Below are 18,982 nucleotides of genomic sequence, written 5' to 3' on the forward strand. Positions count from 1 at the left end.
CCAGCAGCAGAGGAGAAATGGACATGGAGAATAATGGTGCCCACCTGCTCAAGTGGGTGGTAAGGCTTCTTCTTCAGGGACTCTTGAGGAAAGGAGATCTTTTTGCAGAGATGGGAACAGTAGTAGGATGGTTGAGATACACAGGATGAGTAAATGCCTCCTCAGTGCCTCAGCACATAACGTTGGGAACAAGCATTGGGTACAACAGGTATGCTCTGAAGTGCAGGCCCATGACTATTCTTTGACTTCTTAACAATAAGATGAGAGACTAATCTCTAGTTTTACCACAAGTCAATGTGACAAAATGGCCTCCATTTTGGAAATATAGAGATTTACCACAGAGGCAGCAAGCAAGACTGCATCTTTAGCATATGCCGTATATTGCTCTAGAGCAATAATCTCCAGCTGACCTACGAGTTGTCTCGATGGGCACTGGAACAAGCCACAGCCAGCCCACCTTGGCTGGAAAGAGAAGTTGCCAGGGTAGAGACTTTTAGAGGAAGAATGAAAAGGGGAAACCCCTGAAAAATCTTCCCTGGAAGATAAGAAATATCTATCTTGTTTATAAAAATATCTGCTCCATAAGAAAATAGTCATAAGTCTTATAATGCAATGTTGTAGGCAAACAATGCAATACCCCGTCACGTAGAGTCTCTCAGCTAACTCTCAGGACAATACTCAAGAATAATTTAAAATAAAGAATAATTTAAAATATGACTTTACAAAAAGGTTATACCTTGGGGGATTCTACCAGGTGAAAATCTTAAAATAATTTAAAAAGGAAATGGAAAGTCAGCACAAATTATAGAGGAAAAATAATGTGCATAGTACTTAATTATTGTTAACATCCAATACAGTTCTAAGTAGAAATCTGCCACAGTGGCTCTTCAAGAAGGCCACCATGCTAAAAATTATAATAGCTGACCAAATGCATAATCAAGACCTGAATTAACATTCCTATTGTGTGAAGATTAAGACAATGCACTAAAATTATAAGAGACAACCTCCTAAATTACATTTGTTAGATTATTACAATTCAGTATCAAATTAATATCTTTCCTTTTTAATGTGAAAAATATTCTAAGCAGGAAAAAGTACTGAATTCTAAGCTTGACAGATATTAAAGATTTTTGCTGAGAAAAAATGTAACTACGAGATACTTCATACATTCAAATCCTGTAAACTGCTGAGATTCTGGTATTTATCTCAATACCATGCACAGCAGTGATTTATTTGTGATATTCCCTTAATGGGGTGAGGAAGCCACACCAAGGTCTTGAAGTTGCTACCCAAGATAAATAGCTCATCATCATCAATATATTTTTAACAAATGCTAATGCTAATCCCAGAGATAGATTAGAAGAAAAATACATTTCCTGGCTGGGAAGCTATTAAATGTTTAGACTGAGGACACATAGTTTAGGAATGAGAAGAGTAGGAATAGGTTCCTTGGCTTCCCATGTACAAATAAATCCCTGAGTCACCGAAATAAAGAGAGAAAAAACATACTGTGGGCTACTTTCTGCCTATTGGTACGTGTATATGCTTTATGTGAGTGGGAGCCCTAAAAATGTGTACATAGCTAGAATGTTACCCTGCATTATATGTTGCCAGTCACTGAAAAGGGAAGCCCTGGTGTGGCACTTGCAGTTGATTATACTCATGGGCTTCTCTCCTGTTCAACTAAAACAGGAATTCACCATGGAGCCTCCTTGATTGACAAATTAGCGAGTGACTTCCACAAGTTCAGTGGTTTGACTTTCTTTAAAACTTTAACAGCAAACATGTACTGCTCAATATTTTTTTCATGTCTAGCACTGCACTATGCTGTCTATTGCAGAGATGCCTTTGAGTACATGCAGACTTCATGTTTTTTAAATCATTAGTCTGTGTTTCCATTTTTAAAAGAAAATTAATCCTGAACATAAACTGAATACATGGGCCAAATTCTGCTTAGTGACACCCATGCCACCCTACTAATCAAGAGAAGAATTTTTTCCTGTGCTGTTCCCAGAATAGCCAAATTCAGATGTGCTGTACATTATATTCCGGTCAGCTGGTGCAAAGGAGTCAAAGGTTTTATCTTGACCAGGATTTAAAGGTGTGTTATAAGAACATGTTAGCCAACACATGCTAACTAACACATTCTAAAGGTCTAGTGTGGACAACATAGTGGATAAGTTTCAACTCAACCAGCTAGCTGATCTTGAAGTCTACACTACCTAGTCTACACAACACCCTTAGAACACGTTCTACCAACACACTTTTTATCCTAGTCAAGACAAACCCTAAGGAAGTAGAAGAGAGTCTAAGGGCCTGACTGTCCTCTGCTGAGCAGCCTGTGTGGTCATTTACATCCGTGCAGAATAAAAGAAGTGTGGGAGTAAAATGCTACCATTTTGAACTGGTAACACTCCACATCTAAAGATACAAATGACTGCGCAAGCTGTGATGCAGTGGAGAATCAGGCTTAAATTGGTGTAACTTACATGGCAAAGGGCCAGAAGAAGGTGTAAGTTAAAGTGTGTGGGCCTGATTTTCTGCTACTTCACCTCTTGTTAGTCATTTTCACCTGTACAAATGTGATCTATGCTCTGGCTGTCAGTCCTCTCTGGCCTTTCTTAACATGACAGTCCTAACAATGGGAGACTTCACCAGTTATCCTATAAAACCTGTCAAGTTTGCTTATGAAATCCAAACAGTGCCAATGTTATGCTAAAAGCTTCTAGACCAAATTCATTCCTGGTGTAAACTTCAGTGAAGTCATACCAGGGATGTACTCAGCCCACTTGTCTAAATTTACTTTTCTGTCACTCAAGACCTTCTGGAGAGCTTAGCCCATAGGACAGAAGACTTTGGACTAACACTGCTCTGGTATACCATGCTGGGGAACTAGGACCCAGGTGTGCCTCTCTCCTCCTCTCCCATGTTGCGTTGGGGAGAAACTGCAGAGAGGAACCAGCTAGGAGGAACAGCTGCAGAAGCAGCCAAAGCAAGAATCTTTGGACATTCAGAGAACTTTCTACCATTCTGACTGGACTTTCTCTACACTGTGCTGATTAGCTGTTTGCTCCAACCATCTCCCTTTCCCTCCCTCACAATCTTTTCACCTTAGCTTCACTGCCCCCCTGCCCTATCCCTCTCACCACCTTCTTTCAATCCCTCCTCTCCCTTCACTTATCTTTCCATTTAGCTTATCCCCTCCTCCCACCCACCCCAAATGTGGAACTAACATGATGTGTTTCACCATCCCATTGTTCACTTTACTTGTGTGTTCCACCCCTTCCCCCACCCTGTGTCTGCCTCGTCTATTTAGGTTGTTAGCTCTTTGGGGCTGTGTTTGTACAGTGCCTAGCAAAATGGAGCCCTTTTCTTGCTTGGCCTATAGGCACTGACATAATAAACATGATTAATAATAAAATAACAACAAAAATAGGTGGCTCTTGTTCCCAGTTAGAATTTTCTGAGTATACGCTAATCTTTATTCATCACTTTTGGCCCCAAACTACTAGCAAGGTGCCAACACTGCAAATGATGCTGTTACTAGCAATGAATATTGTCTGGGAAAAAGGTCAGAGTCTTGGCAAAATGGGAGTAATATACACACAGAGATGGGAAGGTGGCTGCAAACATTTAACCAACCACTAATGCCACCTGAAGGCAGGCAGACTGCATTATAATGCCTGCATGATTGGTTGGTTGTGTATTTTCTTTGGTCCATAGTCTCTGATTGCCGTTGTCCACATTCCCTATTAAACCCATAATCAAAATGATAATCAGGTTTAGACAGTTCTTCTCAGGACAGCCCAAAGAAAAAAACCTGGTTTCTGCAGTCATTTTGAACACTTAAGAGGTGTTCCATGCATTTGCTTCCAAAATACTTTTGAAGATAAAGGATTTGAGACTGACGGATGGATATTAATACAAATCTGGAGAAATCAGCAGACATCTATTGAGGGGGTGAATGGTAACTTTATGATTACCTGTATTGCTGTTCCCAGTAAACAGTCTCCCAAAAGGAAAGGAAAATTGAGGATATTAAAAATAGTTTCTTGTGAAATTTAAAAAAAATCCAAACTCTAAAAGTACTTATGAACACTAAGATCACAAAGCTGTTCATTAAGAGGATTTAAAGGCCTATAAAACAGCTGGTAGTCTTGTCACTAAAGTAATTACATCATGGCTTTTTGAGATTTAAATCCAGTTATTTGAACACAGTTTCTATTCAGTTCGTCACAGTGGGATCTCTAATTTGTTCGACATAGTCAATAGCAGAATATAGTGTATCTTGGAATAATTAGCACTCTAGAAATGTAACAGTACACATTACACAGTACAAAGGCTAGTAAAGGAGTTGTAAGTTGTTTGCCTCAGAAGTGCACTTGTGATGATAAAATCTTCTGCTGGATAAACATTCACATTTTTGTAAAATTACTTTGGGCATTTTGTGAAATCCTGTTGATGAATTACAATTACAAATGGTAAACAACTTGTTTTTGAAAACAAGGGAAAGGAAAGCTGCACAGATGTTGGTATTTATATGGAAATGATACTGGATACCAATTATCTTTCTCCTTTACAAAAAACAGTAAAGTTATAACAACACTGGCAAAATGGTTTGTAGGTTATGTGTGATCTAATAATCCTATATTCTCAATAACACACTTCATTCCGTTAAAGTGATGTTCAGGAGAGGTCTCTAAATGCCAATGTTTCTTTTTCACAGTAACATTAAAATAAAACATATGCGTTCTTCATGATGAAATAGGTGTAGCGTATGCTCATCTAGAAGCAATTCAGTGTAACAGCATACAAATTTGTTCAATCCAAGAGTACAACAGCATCTCAATCACAGTTTTTAAAACCTTTCTAATAAAATCATCTGTCAAATTACTAGAAGCTAGATATGAATTGGGAGGAGAAAAAGAGATGGATGAAGTAGTGACTGCTGGGATTTGCAATGGACAGATTAAAGAGATTCACAAACTTTAAGGCCAGAAGGGACCATCATGATCATCTAGTCTGAACTCTTGCACAAGGCAGGCCACAGAACCTCACCCACCCACTCCTGTAATAGACTCCTCACCTCTGGCTGAGTTACTGAAGTCCTCAAATCATGATTTAAAGACTGCAAGTTACAGAGAATCCACCATTTACACTAGTTTAAACCTGCAAATGACCCATGCCCCTTGTTGCATAGGAAGGCAAAAAACCTCCAGAATCTCTGCCAATCTGACCTCGGGGGAAATTCTTTCCTGACCCCAAATATGGTGATCAATTAGACCCTGAGCATGACAGCAAGACCCACTAGCCAGATACATCATAATATCCCCTCCATAAACTTATCAAGCTCAGTCTTGAAGCCAGTTAGGTTTTCTTCCCCTACTGCTCCCCTTGGAAGGCTGTTCCAGAACTTCACTACTCTGATGGTTAGAAATCATCATCCAATTTCAAGCCTAAACTTGATGGCCAGTTTATAGCTATTTGTTCTTGTGTCTACATTGGTACCTAACTTAAATAACTCCTCTCCCTCCTGGTATTTATCCCTCTCATGTATTTATTGAGAGCAATCATATCTTCCCTAAGCTTCCTTTTGATTAGGCTAAACAAGCCAAGCTCTTTGAATCTCCTCTCATAAGGCAGGTTTGCCATTCCTGAGATCATTCCAGCGGCACTTTTCTGCATCTGTTCCAGTTTGAATACATCTTTCTTAAACATGGGAGACCAGAACTGCATAAAGTATTCCAGATGAGGTCCCACCAGTGCCTTGTATAATGATACTAACACTTCCTTTTCCCTACTGGAAATACCCCATCTGCTGCATTAGTCTTTTTCATATCCGCATCACATTGACAACTCATAATCCTCCTGTGATCAACCAATACACCCACGTCTTTCTCCTCCTCTGTCTCTTCCAACTGATGCATCCTCAGTTTATAACAAAATTCCTGTTGTTAGTCCCTAAATACATGACCTTGAACTTTGCACTATTAAATTTCATCCCATTTCTATTTCTCCAGTTTTTAAGGTCATCCAAATTGTCTTGTATGATATTCCAGTCCTCCTCCATACTGGCAATACCTCCCAACTTTGTGTCATATTCAAATTTTATTAGCACATTCCCCATTTTTGTGCCAAGGTCAATAATAAAAATGTTTGGTCCCAAGAAAGATCCCTGAGGAACTCCACTCGTAACCTTCCTTCATCCTGACAGCTCACCTTTCATATGAACCATTGTAGTGTCCCCTTTAACCCGTTCCTTATCAACCTTTGAATTCTCGTATTAATCTTCATCTTCCCCAATTTAACTAATAATTTCCCATGTGGAGCTATATCAAATGTCTTAGGGTATGTATTCACTGACGGCGGCAAATTCACCACCCTCAGATCGATCTATCTGGATCGATTGAGTGGTCAGTGAAGACCCACTCAATCAATCTGGAAGTCGACACAATAAAACCACCCCCTCCAGTGGCGTAATGCTGTGTTGATGGGAACGCATTTTCCGTCGGTGCAGCGCAGTGAAGATGCCATGGGAGTTGTGCAAGCTACTCTGTGTAGCTTGCGTAACTCCCATCGACTGCCACCGAACTTCCAGGTAAGCATAGACCTGGCCTTACTGAAATCCAGGTAGATTAAATCTTCTGCATTTCCTTTGTCTAAAAAATCAGTTATCTTCTCAAAGAAGGAGATCAGGCTGGTCTGGCATGTTTTACTTTTATAAAACCATGCTGTATTTTATCCCAATTACCATTTACCTCTATGTCCTTAACTACTTTCTCTTTCAAAATTTGTTCCAAGACCTTATATACAATTGAGATCAAACTAACAAGCCTGTAGTTTTTCCCTTCCTTAAAAATAGGAACTATGAATTCTACAAATTCTCCAGTCATAGGGTACAACCCCTGAGTTTACTCACTCTGAGTAGCCCAGAAGTATAATAAGTATGCTGTGCTGCCGAACCAGAGATTTTCAGAACCCATCCCCAGGTCTCATGTCCAGGCCAGTGGAAGTCATGCCTGCTAGTCAAGTTGCCCTTACAAAAACTGTTGCTGGCAAATGCATGAATTACCTTTGATGATATGCTGAAAAGGAGCTGTGTGTATGACGTGGTTACAAAGACCCCAGGAAAGGGGGAAAGAGTGTAAATCATCATTCTTAGGCTAAAGAGGCAATCAAAAGACCATACTCTGAAGCCTATGGGCCCTATTAAAAAAAAATACAGTATGTGCTTTAACCTGGTTTCCACCTCATCATTCTACTCTCTAGAGTTCTCTGTTTTTCTAATGCTGTTTTTATGTCTATTGTTTTGACAGAACATACTGCTCCCCAGAGATCAAGAAACGTGCAGACAAGCCGGATTTGGCAGAGTCACTGCAGTTTTCCCTCCGCTGTTGTGAAAATGCCCCCCGGAAGATGCTAGTGTAGAGATTAGGAATTAGCAGTTTAACCCTTGCCATGTTCTTTTCTTTATTCCAATAGTTCTTAGTGCCTAGTGATGGCATTGCCCTTGCTAAGTGCCCTGTGGATTTCAAGGAAATGAACACTTGCATTTATACTAATTTGACCTGCTTCTCAGTTCAGGGCTACCAAGATTTCGAATTTTTGTAGCAGGATATTCATCCTCACTTCCACTGAAATGGGAAGAAGCTGTTTAAAGATCGTAGTCTTTCTTTTAGATCAGCAGGGAGAATGGAAAGGAGATTACAAGGCTACTGCTTTTGTTATCCCAATGGAGCAGCCAATGCTAATGTAAAAGAACAGAGCAGCAACACAAAGGAGGACTTGTGCACTAAAAAGGAAATTCAGCGCATTTCTTTAAAAGAAAAGAAAGAAAGAAAGAAAAGCAGACATACAAAATAACACTTTAAGGTTCCAGCTTTTTAACAGAATATATAGGATTAGAGGAGGGAAGTTTTGAAGTCAAAATCTGAGTTAGGTGCAGAATACCCATTGACTTTTAATGACCATTGGGCATGTAATCCATTTAAAATTTCCCCCCTAGAATCAGACTTTCAAGGAGCTCAGCACTTTGGGGGCAAATCGCTTTTGAAAATATGGCCCATAAGTAATAATAATAAAAAGCCCCAAACTGTTATTTAACCATTATATTGCAGTAGTGCATAGAGGCCTTATCCAGGTCAGGTTCCTTTTCTGGTAGGTGCCGTACAAACACATAACAAATGACAGTCCTTGTTCCAATAAGCTTACAATTTAAAGTGAGTTACAGTCTGAAACAAGCACACTTACAGTTGGAAAAATTTTCTTCCCTTACTTTCCTGCCAAGTCCTAAGTTCGCAATGATGTATTCCCATTGCAAGAGAGTGTATTATTCTTTATGTAGGATCAGATTTCTGCATGATGCTTTACAGGTAACTAAGAGAACGTACTGTTATCTGAGCAGCTTGTATTTTGGGTTGGCCTGAGACTCACAAGCACCTAAAGCAGGCCAGGCAGGACCAGCTTTATGTATTAATTAGTCATATGATGTCACCTTTTCTGAGCTGACTGATTTCCAGGCATTCTCTTGAAAACTGACATCATTTGGGCACACTGTACTAGCAGCATTCAAGTACTGTGTTGGAGATGACAGCTGAGATTTCTGGAGCTACCTAGGGGATACAGATGCCATTTCCCATTAAAATTAATGGGAATTGGTCCAAATCCCAAAAAGCAGCCTGCAGATCCATTTCTATTCCATTTTAACATTGCACTAAATATCCTTAAAAAGTCTCAAATTGTTTTAAAAGCTAAACTTTAAACCTTCAAATATATCTACTAGATTATACAGTACTAAAGTAGGACTATAACTCTTCCACAATCTTCTAAACAAGGATCCTGCACTCAAAGGTCACTCTGTTGCTCTAGGCAAAACTTCAGCGTGCTGCTCCCCTCCCATACTGCCCGCCCACCTCAGCCCTGCAGCTCCCTGCCCACTGCAGACTATCAAATCTTATTGCAATGCTGCCATGGGGTAGAGGTGTGGAATGGACCCCCGAGAGCCTGCTGGAATCTGGGGCCAGTTGTTACCAATGCTGCCTGCACTTCCCAGCCATTCGTTACCAATGCGGCCTCTCCGAGAGGCTCCTCCTTCCTCTCCCCTGCTCTGCAGCGTACAGCTGCTTAGCCCTTCAGCACAAGTGCACTTAATTCCAAGTCCAGTTGTTATATAATTTATCAGCAGGGATGCGCGTTGCAGGATGCTCCCATTTAGAACAACTGCTCTCTGCACAGAAGCGTGGACCAAAGAGGAAGCCGTTTCCGCTCTTAGCTTTGCCCAGGGCTGGACCTAGGACTGAGTGGGGGACGGAGAGACCAGAATTCAGGGGCTCCGCCAAATGACTGTAGAGCTGAAGACTCCAAGCCAGGCTGACCCTCTTGCTACCTGTTCTGAGGAGCAATTCACCAGCAGAGATCACACTCCTGCCCTCTTGTGGGTTAGGCGCTGACTTCAGAGGGGTCGGGATTCAGTACTGAGACATACTGCCCTGCACAACTCTTTAACCACCTGCCTTTAGCCCTAGGTCTTTACCTCCCAGATAGGCTGCTAGGTCCCTGGGAATTTTGCTCTGCCCTTTGTCTATGGCTGCTGTATATACACCCTATACTGGGGCAGGGTCCTGGAGATGCCTTGCATGCCTCAGCTACCCATTCCAGTCAGCTCAGCTGGTCACTAGCTCAGCCTGGGGCTGAGGGCAGGGATAGACCAGCACTCAGCACACTGGTGGCCATGCACAGACTCACAGGATCTGATGACCTTAACTTTCAGCTTGTTCCACAGTGGCCCCTCTGGCAGCCTGGGCTCTGTGCACTGGGAATACGGGCCTGGTTTGCAGCATGTTTGATTCCAGGGGGGTATGAGGTGCCGCATGGGGCCTTTCCCTGTTGGGGAGCTGGCAGCACCAGCCACCTGGATGAATGGGAGAGCAAGTGGTGGACACAGGATGTGGAGCGAGGGGGTAGAGGTGACAGGAGAGAGGCAGGGGAAGGAAGGGAAATATAGGGAAGCCGCAGAGCAAAAGGGGCAGGTAGGGGAGCTGGAAGGGGAGCTGGGATGCGCGAGGAGGGGATCCCCAGCCTAGCTGGTAGGCCCTATCTCATGCAGCATTCAGCGCTCAGCCACAGGAATTAAAATCTTTATTTTTAAATATAGTATTTATCTGTGGGGCTCTGGCAGCATGGAGTGAACAAGACCCAGCCCCAACTTGGGCAGAGCCCACCTGGAGAACAGCTTCCTTCCAGGGCATTTGTCTTTGGATGGATTTGGTGCTGCAATTTCAATTTACTTTTTACACACACACACACACGCGCGCGCGCGCGCGCCCCTGGCCCTGTGCACACACAAACTTGCATACTTATGCACTCTCTTTCTCAGACACCCTGCCCACTACTCTCCATGTAATGAATCTCTCCTGAGTACCAGGTATCACCCCAGGATCTAGGCTTGTGCATCTGTAGCCACTGGTGGGAACCCTGCTCCCAGTTACTTCCCTTCCCCAGGACCTGCTGTCCCTCCTAGCCAGTGGCATGAGAAGCTGGGTGCTTTACAAACAGATAGCAACCTGTCAAGCCTAAACTGAACCCAGGGGGTTAGTCAGCAGCCATCGTCCCTTCTGCCAATAGGAGCAAGAGCGGGGTCCCCTCTGAGGTCCTCATACCCCAGAGCTGGATTGCTGCAGGATTCCTCTCTGCTCCAGATCACCCCAGCTGCAGAGGAGGGCATGTTTTGTTATCTCAGCCCATTTAAAGGTCCAGTCTCCATTTGAATAAAGCACCTCAGAATCTCCCTTTCTCCCCATTCCCAGATGGATGGTAACTTACAGCTCCAGAGAACTGCCTGCTTTGTTCAGTATTTGAGTGCAGACCAGTATTCATCTTTGTGTCCAGGATCAAAAAGGGGTAGGGGCAGAAGATAAGGTGGGCAGGAAGAGACACAGGGCTACAATGGGCACTTTGTGCTCTGATTCTCCAGCCCCTGTACTGGAGCCACATCATATTCTCATCCAGAGGCCCCTCTAGTTACAGGCAAACTAAGTTGCTATTTCCTAATAAGGCAGCTGCCTAGGGGATGCAGATTTCTGAGAGAAGCAGCACTGCACACCAGTCTATGGGGATGCGAATTGCAGAGCACTCTACTGTGGCCTGTCTGGGCCCTGCTTCAGTGAACTAAAAGGTATCTGATCTGCATTGATTTAATCCCGTGGACTATATCAGCAGACAGTAGATACCTTTTAGTTAGCGCCAGCCAGGTCCACACAGGCCAGTTAGAGTGCTCTGCAATTCACCCCACCCCAATCCACTCCTTCCCATAGACCAGTCTGCTGTGCTGCTTCTCCCAAAAATCTGATGCCCCTAGGAAACTACAGAGTTTGCCTATTGCTAGATCAGCCTCTGCTTGCACTGCTAATACCATTAATGACAGCAGGCTCTGTAGAATAGCCACGATCAGTAGAAAGTTCAAAATACCAATGGTCAGGACTCTACAAATTACATATGCTCAGTATATCAGTATACTTCCTAATTCTATCTTCGAGTGATTGCTCATATGCATTCCAATGTAGGTGTGTGCGCGCCCCGTGCACAGATTCCCGGAACTTTTTCCCTAGCAAGCCCCGCATGGCCAGCTCAGGCGCCCCCTGGAGTGCCGCGCTCATATCACGGTATAAAGGGCGCTGCTGGCACCGCGGGTCCCCAGTTCCTTCTTTCCGCCTGTGACGGTTGCTGGAACTATCGCCTCTTGCTGCGTGCAAGTAGCTCATTCCCTAGTTTTTTCTTACAGTTTCTTAATCCCCAAGGCGAAGGGAGGCCTTAGGCCCATTTTGGACCTACGTCACCTAAATAGGTATATTAGGCGGGTTAAGTTTCGTATGGTCTCCCTCGCCACAATTATTTCCACCACCGAACCGATTCCGCTACCCAGACGGTGCGACCTGATCTCCCAGGACCATGGGAGATTGTTGCACCCCGACCTGGACTCCCTCCACCTCACTGCCTGGAGACTTTGTGGCTGACGGAGGGAGAGAGAGCCTGTTCCATGCAGGTTCAACAGGTCCTCCTGGGCAGCAGGAAGCCGTCCACGCAACTCACATATAAAGCTAAGTGGCGGAGGTTCTCGGGGTGGGCGGAAGAGAGAGGGCTGCACCCAAGCCTATCCCCTATACAGGCTATCTTGGAGTACTTGCTGCAGCTTAAACTGCAGGGCCTGGCTTTGGCCTCCCTCAAGGTACACCTAGCGGCCATCTCGGCCTTCCACCAACCCATGGAGGGCCGCTCCCTATTCTCTCACCCCATGTCAGTAAGGTTCCTCAAGGGGGTGGAGAGGACTTTCCCTCAGGTGCGGGACCCGGTGCCACCCTGGGACCTTAACTTGGTCCTCAACGGGCTGTTGGGCCACCCCTTCGAGCCCTTAGCTACATGCTCCCTTCTCCTTTTATCATGGAAGGTAGCCTTCCTGGTGGCTATCACCTCGGCTAGAAGGGTCTCCGAACTGAGGGCGTTAACATCGGAGCCCCCTTACACGGTTTTTTATAAGGATAAGGTCCGGCTGAGGCCTAACCCGGCTTTTATGCCTAAGGTGGTGTCTCAGTTCCACTGTAACCAGGACATTTTCCTTCCTGTGTTCTTTCCAAAACCCCATGGGTCGGAGGAGGAAAGGAGAGGACATTCGCTGGATGTCAGGCGAGCCTTGGCCTTCTATCTGGAGAGGACCAAGCCTTTCCGGAAGTCGACACAGCTCTTCGTAGCGGTGGCGGACAGGATGAAGGGCTCACCTGTCTCCACCCAGCGTATCTCCAAGTGGATTACTGCCTGCATTAAGGCATGCTATGAGCAGGCAGGGGTACCCCTCCCAGGTGCGGTAAGAGCACACTCCACTAGGGCCCAGGCCTCTTCCGCAGCCTTTTTGGAGCGGGTTCCCCTGCAGGACATCTGCAGGGCAGCGACCTGGTCGTCTGTCCATACGTTCACGTCGCATTACGCCATCGTGGAACAAGCAAGGGAGGACGCAGGGTTCGGCAGAGCCGTGCTGTCAAGAGCAGGTCACCGATAACTCCTACCCTCCTCCAAGGTACGGCTATGCAATCACCTACATTGGAATGCATATGAGCAATCACTCGAAGATAGAAAACAAGGTTACTTACCAGTAACTGTTGTTCTTCGAGATGTGTTGCTCATATCCATTCCAAACCCACCCCCGTCCCCACTGTCGGAGTTGGCAGAAAGAAGGGACTGGGGACCCGCGGTGCCAGCAGCGCCCTTTATACCGCGATATGAGCGCGGCACTCCAGGGGGCGCCTGAGCTGGCCATGCAGGGCTCGCTAGGGAAAAAGTTCCGGGAATCTGTGCACGGGGCGCGCACACACCTACGTTGGAATGGATATGAGCAACACATCTCGAAGAACAACAGTTACTGGTAAGTAACCTTGTTTTTCTCTTTTTTGTTGTGGTTATGTTTAATTGAATAAGTAAATAAAATTGTTTTTAAAAAGCTTTACTTGGTCATTACCAATTTAGTAAACCATTTCTTAACTGTAGCCCATATATTTATGCTTAGTCTGACATCTAAAATTTACTATTTATCCATAAGATAATTTACTATAATAGATATACGACAGTTTCTGTCATTATAAGAATGTGAGATATCACAAACAGAAAATTCTATTTGACTTTCTTTGAGGAACAAGTTGAGGCAGCTGAGTTATGGGAACAAAAGTTCGTCTTTAGACACATTTATCTTACATCAGAATGGCCATACTGGGTCAGACCTATGATCTATCTAGCCCAGTATCCTGTCTTCTGACAGTGCCCACTGCAAGATACTTCAGAGGGAATGAATAGAACAGGTAATCATCAAGTGATCCATCCTGTCGGCTATTCCTAGCCTCTGGCAAACAGCAAGCCCTGCCTATCCTGGCTAACAGCCATTGATGGACCTACCCTCCATGAACTTATCTAGTTCTTTTTTGAACCCCGTTATAGTCTTGGCCTTCACAACATTCTCTGGCAAGGAGTTCCACAGGTTGACTGTGTGTTGTGGGAAGAAATACTTCCTTTTTGTTTGTTTAAAACCTGCTGCCTATTAATTTCATTTGATGACCCCTAGTTTTTGGGTTATGAGAAAGAGTAAATATCACTTCCTTATTTACTTTCTCGATACCAGTCATGATTTTTTAGACCTCTATCAAATCCCCCCTTAGTCATCCCTTTTCCAAGCTGAAAAGTCCTAGTCTTATTCATATCTTCTCATATGGACTTCAATAGAGTCAGGATTTTACAACACGTAAATAAATGAACCTGATAAATTGGATGGGGAAATGAACTCTATTCAGCCTTTTTTAAAGTATTCTTTGGTTTTTGTTTTTTACACCTATTGAACTCTAAAGCATTAATTTATATACCAGTTCTACAGCCAAGGTAGAGTAGACGGTATTATACTATAGAACAAATAGCACTGGTTAGCACCAGGAATTAGGATTCCCCAAATAAATGATCCAAAATGCATTAGCACTAACAGTGTCACTTCTTGGAGTTGAGGATAGAACAGATGTAACCTTTCAAACTATAGAACATCCTAGATTTTGTTTTAAAGCTTTATCTGTGTGCTATTAAGGCATCAGGAGTCTGAGAACAGTTCAATACTCAATCTTCCAAGAGACAGTGGAGGGAGAAGAGAGGAAGCTGAGTCACAGAAATCTACTAATTTCTGCTTGGTCTTCAAGGTGAAAACTTCAGTGGCAGCTGTGTTCAGATGAAAGTCAAGTCCCCCTTAGGCTTCTGTGAATCTGGAACTGAAGGAGTGAGCACCTTGCAACTATCTTTTGGGATGTTCATCTCCCCACTACTCTGTCAAACTTGAATTAAACTTTGATTAAATCTATCTCCTACTAATTCTCAATGCAGCATTTTGCTTCTTTCTGGAGAATCAGAACTTGTCATCTCTTCTGAGGCCTCTCATTCATTAGCAATTGGTAGGAAATGTCTAACTTCCTCCCCGTCACCAGTTGATTATCAAGCATTTCATTCCTGGAATGAGTTTGGTATTTAATAGCTGGGGAGCAGAGGACTGGAGGTTACATATCTGAATCTCTGCTGGTCCTTTTAACTTTAAAAGAAAACAGAATCCCTTTCAGCACAGTGGCATGAATACTACAGTAACAGATCATTCAAGCACGTGGTCTACTAGCTAATTTAGCATGTAAGAAAAACAAATGCATTTTTGCTTTTTAATGCTTTGTCAGCAGAGTAGCTGAAGACAAGTTTCTTATTGTGGACTTGTTTAATGAGGCATTCAGTTGTTTGTTTGTTTTTAGTACAAAACTGTGGTTTCAGACGTCTGCAGATTTAACTGAACTTAGAAATAAAATTTAAAGAGGAATGCTAGACGAGCAAATAAATCTGAAAATTAAGCACAACTTTTCTTTTGTGAATGGTATTAATAAAGAAAAACATGGATGATGAGGCCAAGAAAGTCCAAAAGTAAAAATAATGTATTTTGGTGTCATTTACCCTGGACACCTCTATGATCTGAGCAATGAGAAGATCATTCAGGCCTACAGCTACTGCACACACCAAAACAATTCAATATGTTGGTGACTAGGGCAAACCACCTCTTCACTACTATTGTATATCCAGGTTTATTTTTAGGAAAGTGGCCAGTTTTAAGGTGTATTGATCTATCAGTCTGTTTCTCATGTGCTCATCTCTGTAGCATCTGGGTAGCACTATATTGTATCAATATAACCTCATAACTAGTTAATTTCTATGGTTTTGATAAGGCCACAGGCAATTCCAATAGGAGTTAGGTACGTAAATAACTTTGAGAATCTGGGTCACTGTCCCTAAAACTGTTCTCTCTCTCTCTGCTTCACAGCAGAGCTTCTGTTTAGAACATTAGCATACATGTTGGCATGTTGACAATTGTGTAACAACAACAGTAGATCTGATTCTCACCAAAGTTAATAAAGAAATCCTGCATTCATGCCAAGATTTCAAATCCAGTTATAAACCTGGCAGGCCAGCCAACAGCAAGTCTGGGCCTAGGACAGAACAGTCAATGGCCCCCCTAGAAAGGGATAGCTGAGGTTTACGACCATGGGCGGCAGGTGAAACTTCCCCTTGGGGAGGTTAGCTCCCCATCCTGCCTTTTCTGCCCATGGCCCCATCCCCCACTCTGCCCAAGTCCCTCCCCCTTCCCCATTAGCCACTGCATCCCTCCCCCCTCCGCTCAGCCCTGCCCCATCTCTCCTCTCTTCCATACCCCCCCTTCCCTCAAGGTGGTGAATGATGGCGAGGGGGTAAGCGGGGAGAGGGGAAGGAGAGACGTGGTGACAAGTGGGGGAGCCTCCTGGGATAGAGTGTGATTGGGGCCATGGGGGGAAGAGACAGGTTGGGGAGCTAGCCTTCCAGAGGAGAAGTTTCACCCACCGCTCAATGATCTATCCCATCTGCCTAGGCCCTTTTAAATTGCCAGGCCCCTGGGCAATTGACCCCTTTGCCACCCACCTCCCCCTCGTCAGCATGCCTGAAACCTGGTGTTGATGCAACAATCACAATTAATCTTACCACTGAGAGGGTGAGGAACAGTATATTGCTTCTTTTTGTTAGAAATGGATGCTGAGGAAAGTTTGTGAGGAAGAAGAGTTCCTTCTTGCTTTTCTGGAGAGTCACTCTGCTGGGTTTTCCTCAGTTGTACCCTGTGTTCAAGTTTTTTCAACCGTTCTTGTGAACGAGAAATAAACTGAGGTTTGTGGACTTTCAGAGCCTCCTAAATGAAACAGTAAAACCACTTTATTTTAGAATAAAAACCACAAAACATTGGGTCACCCATCAAATCAAGTTTAGTAAAGGATTATCATGGAGAAGCCAATGCATCTCAACAGTTAAGGTAACAATTAGATTCCAGCCCTGCTTCTGCTCCTCTCTAACTTTAGCTTGGAAAACTTGGCTTGAACATTGCCAGATTTACTCTAAAGGCAAAGGGGAATATTCCAGCCAAGTCTGAAGAAAATTTATTAAACAGTTTTTGAGTTTCAGATTTTTATACAATTATCCTGACTGAAGATTCTGACTTTTTGTCCAATGTTTCTCAAGAAACACCATCTCAAAAACAGCTTGTCACCAGCAGCTCCCAAACTTTCCTTATATTTAAATATTCTTGAAAACTCATCCACAGATGATACATGAAGAAAATAAAGTGCAGTCACTGACTTGTTTGGGAAGCACCATGGCCTAAGCATTGCTACTCAACCAATGAGAGTGAGTTATGATGAGGGAGGGGATGGTATATCTTACTGCAACAGATGAGACAGCAGCAAATCCCTCTGTTTTCAGGGCCTGATGGGAGTTCACTCCCTGCAACTCTTCCTACCATGGCTGCTGCCTCTACCCCCGCACTGCATCTTCCTGAATACTAATAAGAATTTACATTATAGCCAGCATATACTAGTAACTACTGCTAAGAGTTGTGTTTAAGATATGTGTAAATTATCCCCAGGCTCATGAAGAGTTGAGAAGTAATGTGTTCAGTTCTAGAGCATATGGAACCTGTGTCTTTATGCACGCTAAGTTCCCAACTCTTGTCATCATTCCATTGGCTTCTGAAACTGTGGAAATGGCATTTGTTCTAGTTACAACCAGTTGCACTGCATATCTTTTGCAGTCAGATAAGATGGTCCTGTGAATAATTCAACAGCAGATGCAAGTGACAAATGCTTAAAAAAAAAAAAGAACACAAAACAAAATATGAACTTCTGTCCTTGGTTAGTTCCCAGGAAGGAACCAGCATTCATGAAAAAGCAGTCCCATAATTAACAGCAGAGAAAGCATTTGATATTTTACCCGTAGAGTCAGTAGGCTGGATGGAATTTTCTCAGGCTCAGAGTAGATTTCTGACTGTGTGAATGCTTCTTGTTTCTCATGAGTAACATCTGGTGAGTGAGCTGCAGACGTTGTTACCCTGCTGGCCGTCTCTTGTTGGTCACTCTTCTTACAATCCTTTATTTTGTCAACTGAACCACAGAATTTATAATCACCTTAGAGAGATTTAAAAGTTCATTAAGGGTGCCTGGTTAATTTTTGATTGGGGTCTGCACATCATTAGACATGGAGGGCAATTTCTGAAATAAGAATGCCAAGGTGTTAATAATAGGCCTCATTAAGCAGAATAGATCAGACCTAATCATAGGTGCTAGTCACTGCCCTGTGACGGTGAAGTATCTTTCACATTAAGCAAAGTCTTCACAATTAAGTGCAAATATGCCATTTTGATATTCAGCTCTGTTTGATGTTTGCTTCCTGAAAAGCAAGATACCGCCATAATACATTGACTTTATATAAAGCAATATTATTGCACTGCAACTCACAGATTTTGAAACCATTAAAATTATTGCACCAGTAATGGAAAATAATAAACTACTGTGGAACTTCATCACATATCACTTCTCTTAGACCAAAATGAGCTTTTAACAAGAATTGGCATTGCTTTTTAATTTCTAATATATTAGTTTTTCCTTATTTATATTGTTCCTGGGCATTCATTAGGCCTATTTTGGTTTGATTATATGAAATGCTAATAAATAAAAGGTAAAACACATTACAGCAATTCATTATAAATGTACTCAATCCAATAGATCATGTAATCAGACTTTTAAAAATATTTTCCTCATTTTTGATCATGCTCTATTGCTCTTTTATGATCACTATTTCCTTCATAACATAGACCCAACAAAAAACCTGTGTCCAAAATGCATAAGACACCTTTGCAAAATAGTTGACAAGCCTCTAATTTAAAATGCAGAATTAATCCAGAATAACGAATTAACTAGTAAACAATCCCAATATGTACAGCTCTAAAACAGCGACACTAACCACATCTCTCTTGCCAAATAGTATGATTTCTGGGATTTAATATCTGGGAATAAAGCCCATTGCTCTTTGCTTCAATTGATTGGTTGCAGTAAACTGAAATATTTTCTCTTGTGACATA

The 18,982-nt window shown here is 42.9% G+C and overlaps 1 protein-coding gene across 9 annotated transcripts in view; it reads right to left on the reverse strand.

The window, feature by feature from the left end:
- The window catches only part of CUNH10orf90 (chromosome unknown C10orf90 homolog), a 197,564-nt gene that overhangs the window by 8,080 nt on the left and 170,502 nt on the right, over positions 1-18,982 (reverse strand). For all 9 annotated transcript variants that reach the window (XM_067533408.1, XM_067533411.1, XM_067533410.1 and 6 more), the window contains 2 exons: positions 17,836-18,029; positions 16,561-16,762 (listed from right to left, as the gene is read on the reverse strand). In XM_067533408.1, coding sequence (XP_067389509.1) covers positions 16,561-16,762; positions 17,836-18,029 — 396 coding nt within the window. The remainder of the gene's footprint in view (positions 1-16,560; positions 16,763-17,835; positions 18,030-18,982) is intronic.

The sequence above is a fragment of the Emydura macquarii genome, unplaced genomic scaffold (assembly GCF_026122565.2).
Source record: "Emydura macquarii macquarii isolate MOO-44397 ecotype Brisbane River unplaced genomic scaffold, CSIRO-AGI_Emac_v2 contig_3343, whole genome shotgun sequence".
Classification (NCBI taxonomy): domain Eukaryota; kingdom Metazoa; phylum Chordata; order Testudines; family Chelidae; genus Emydura; species Emydura macquarii.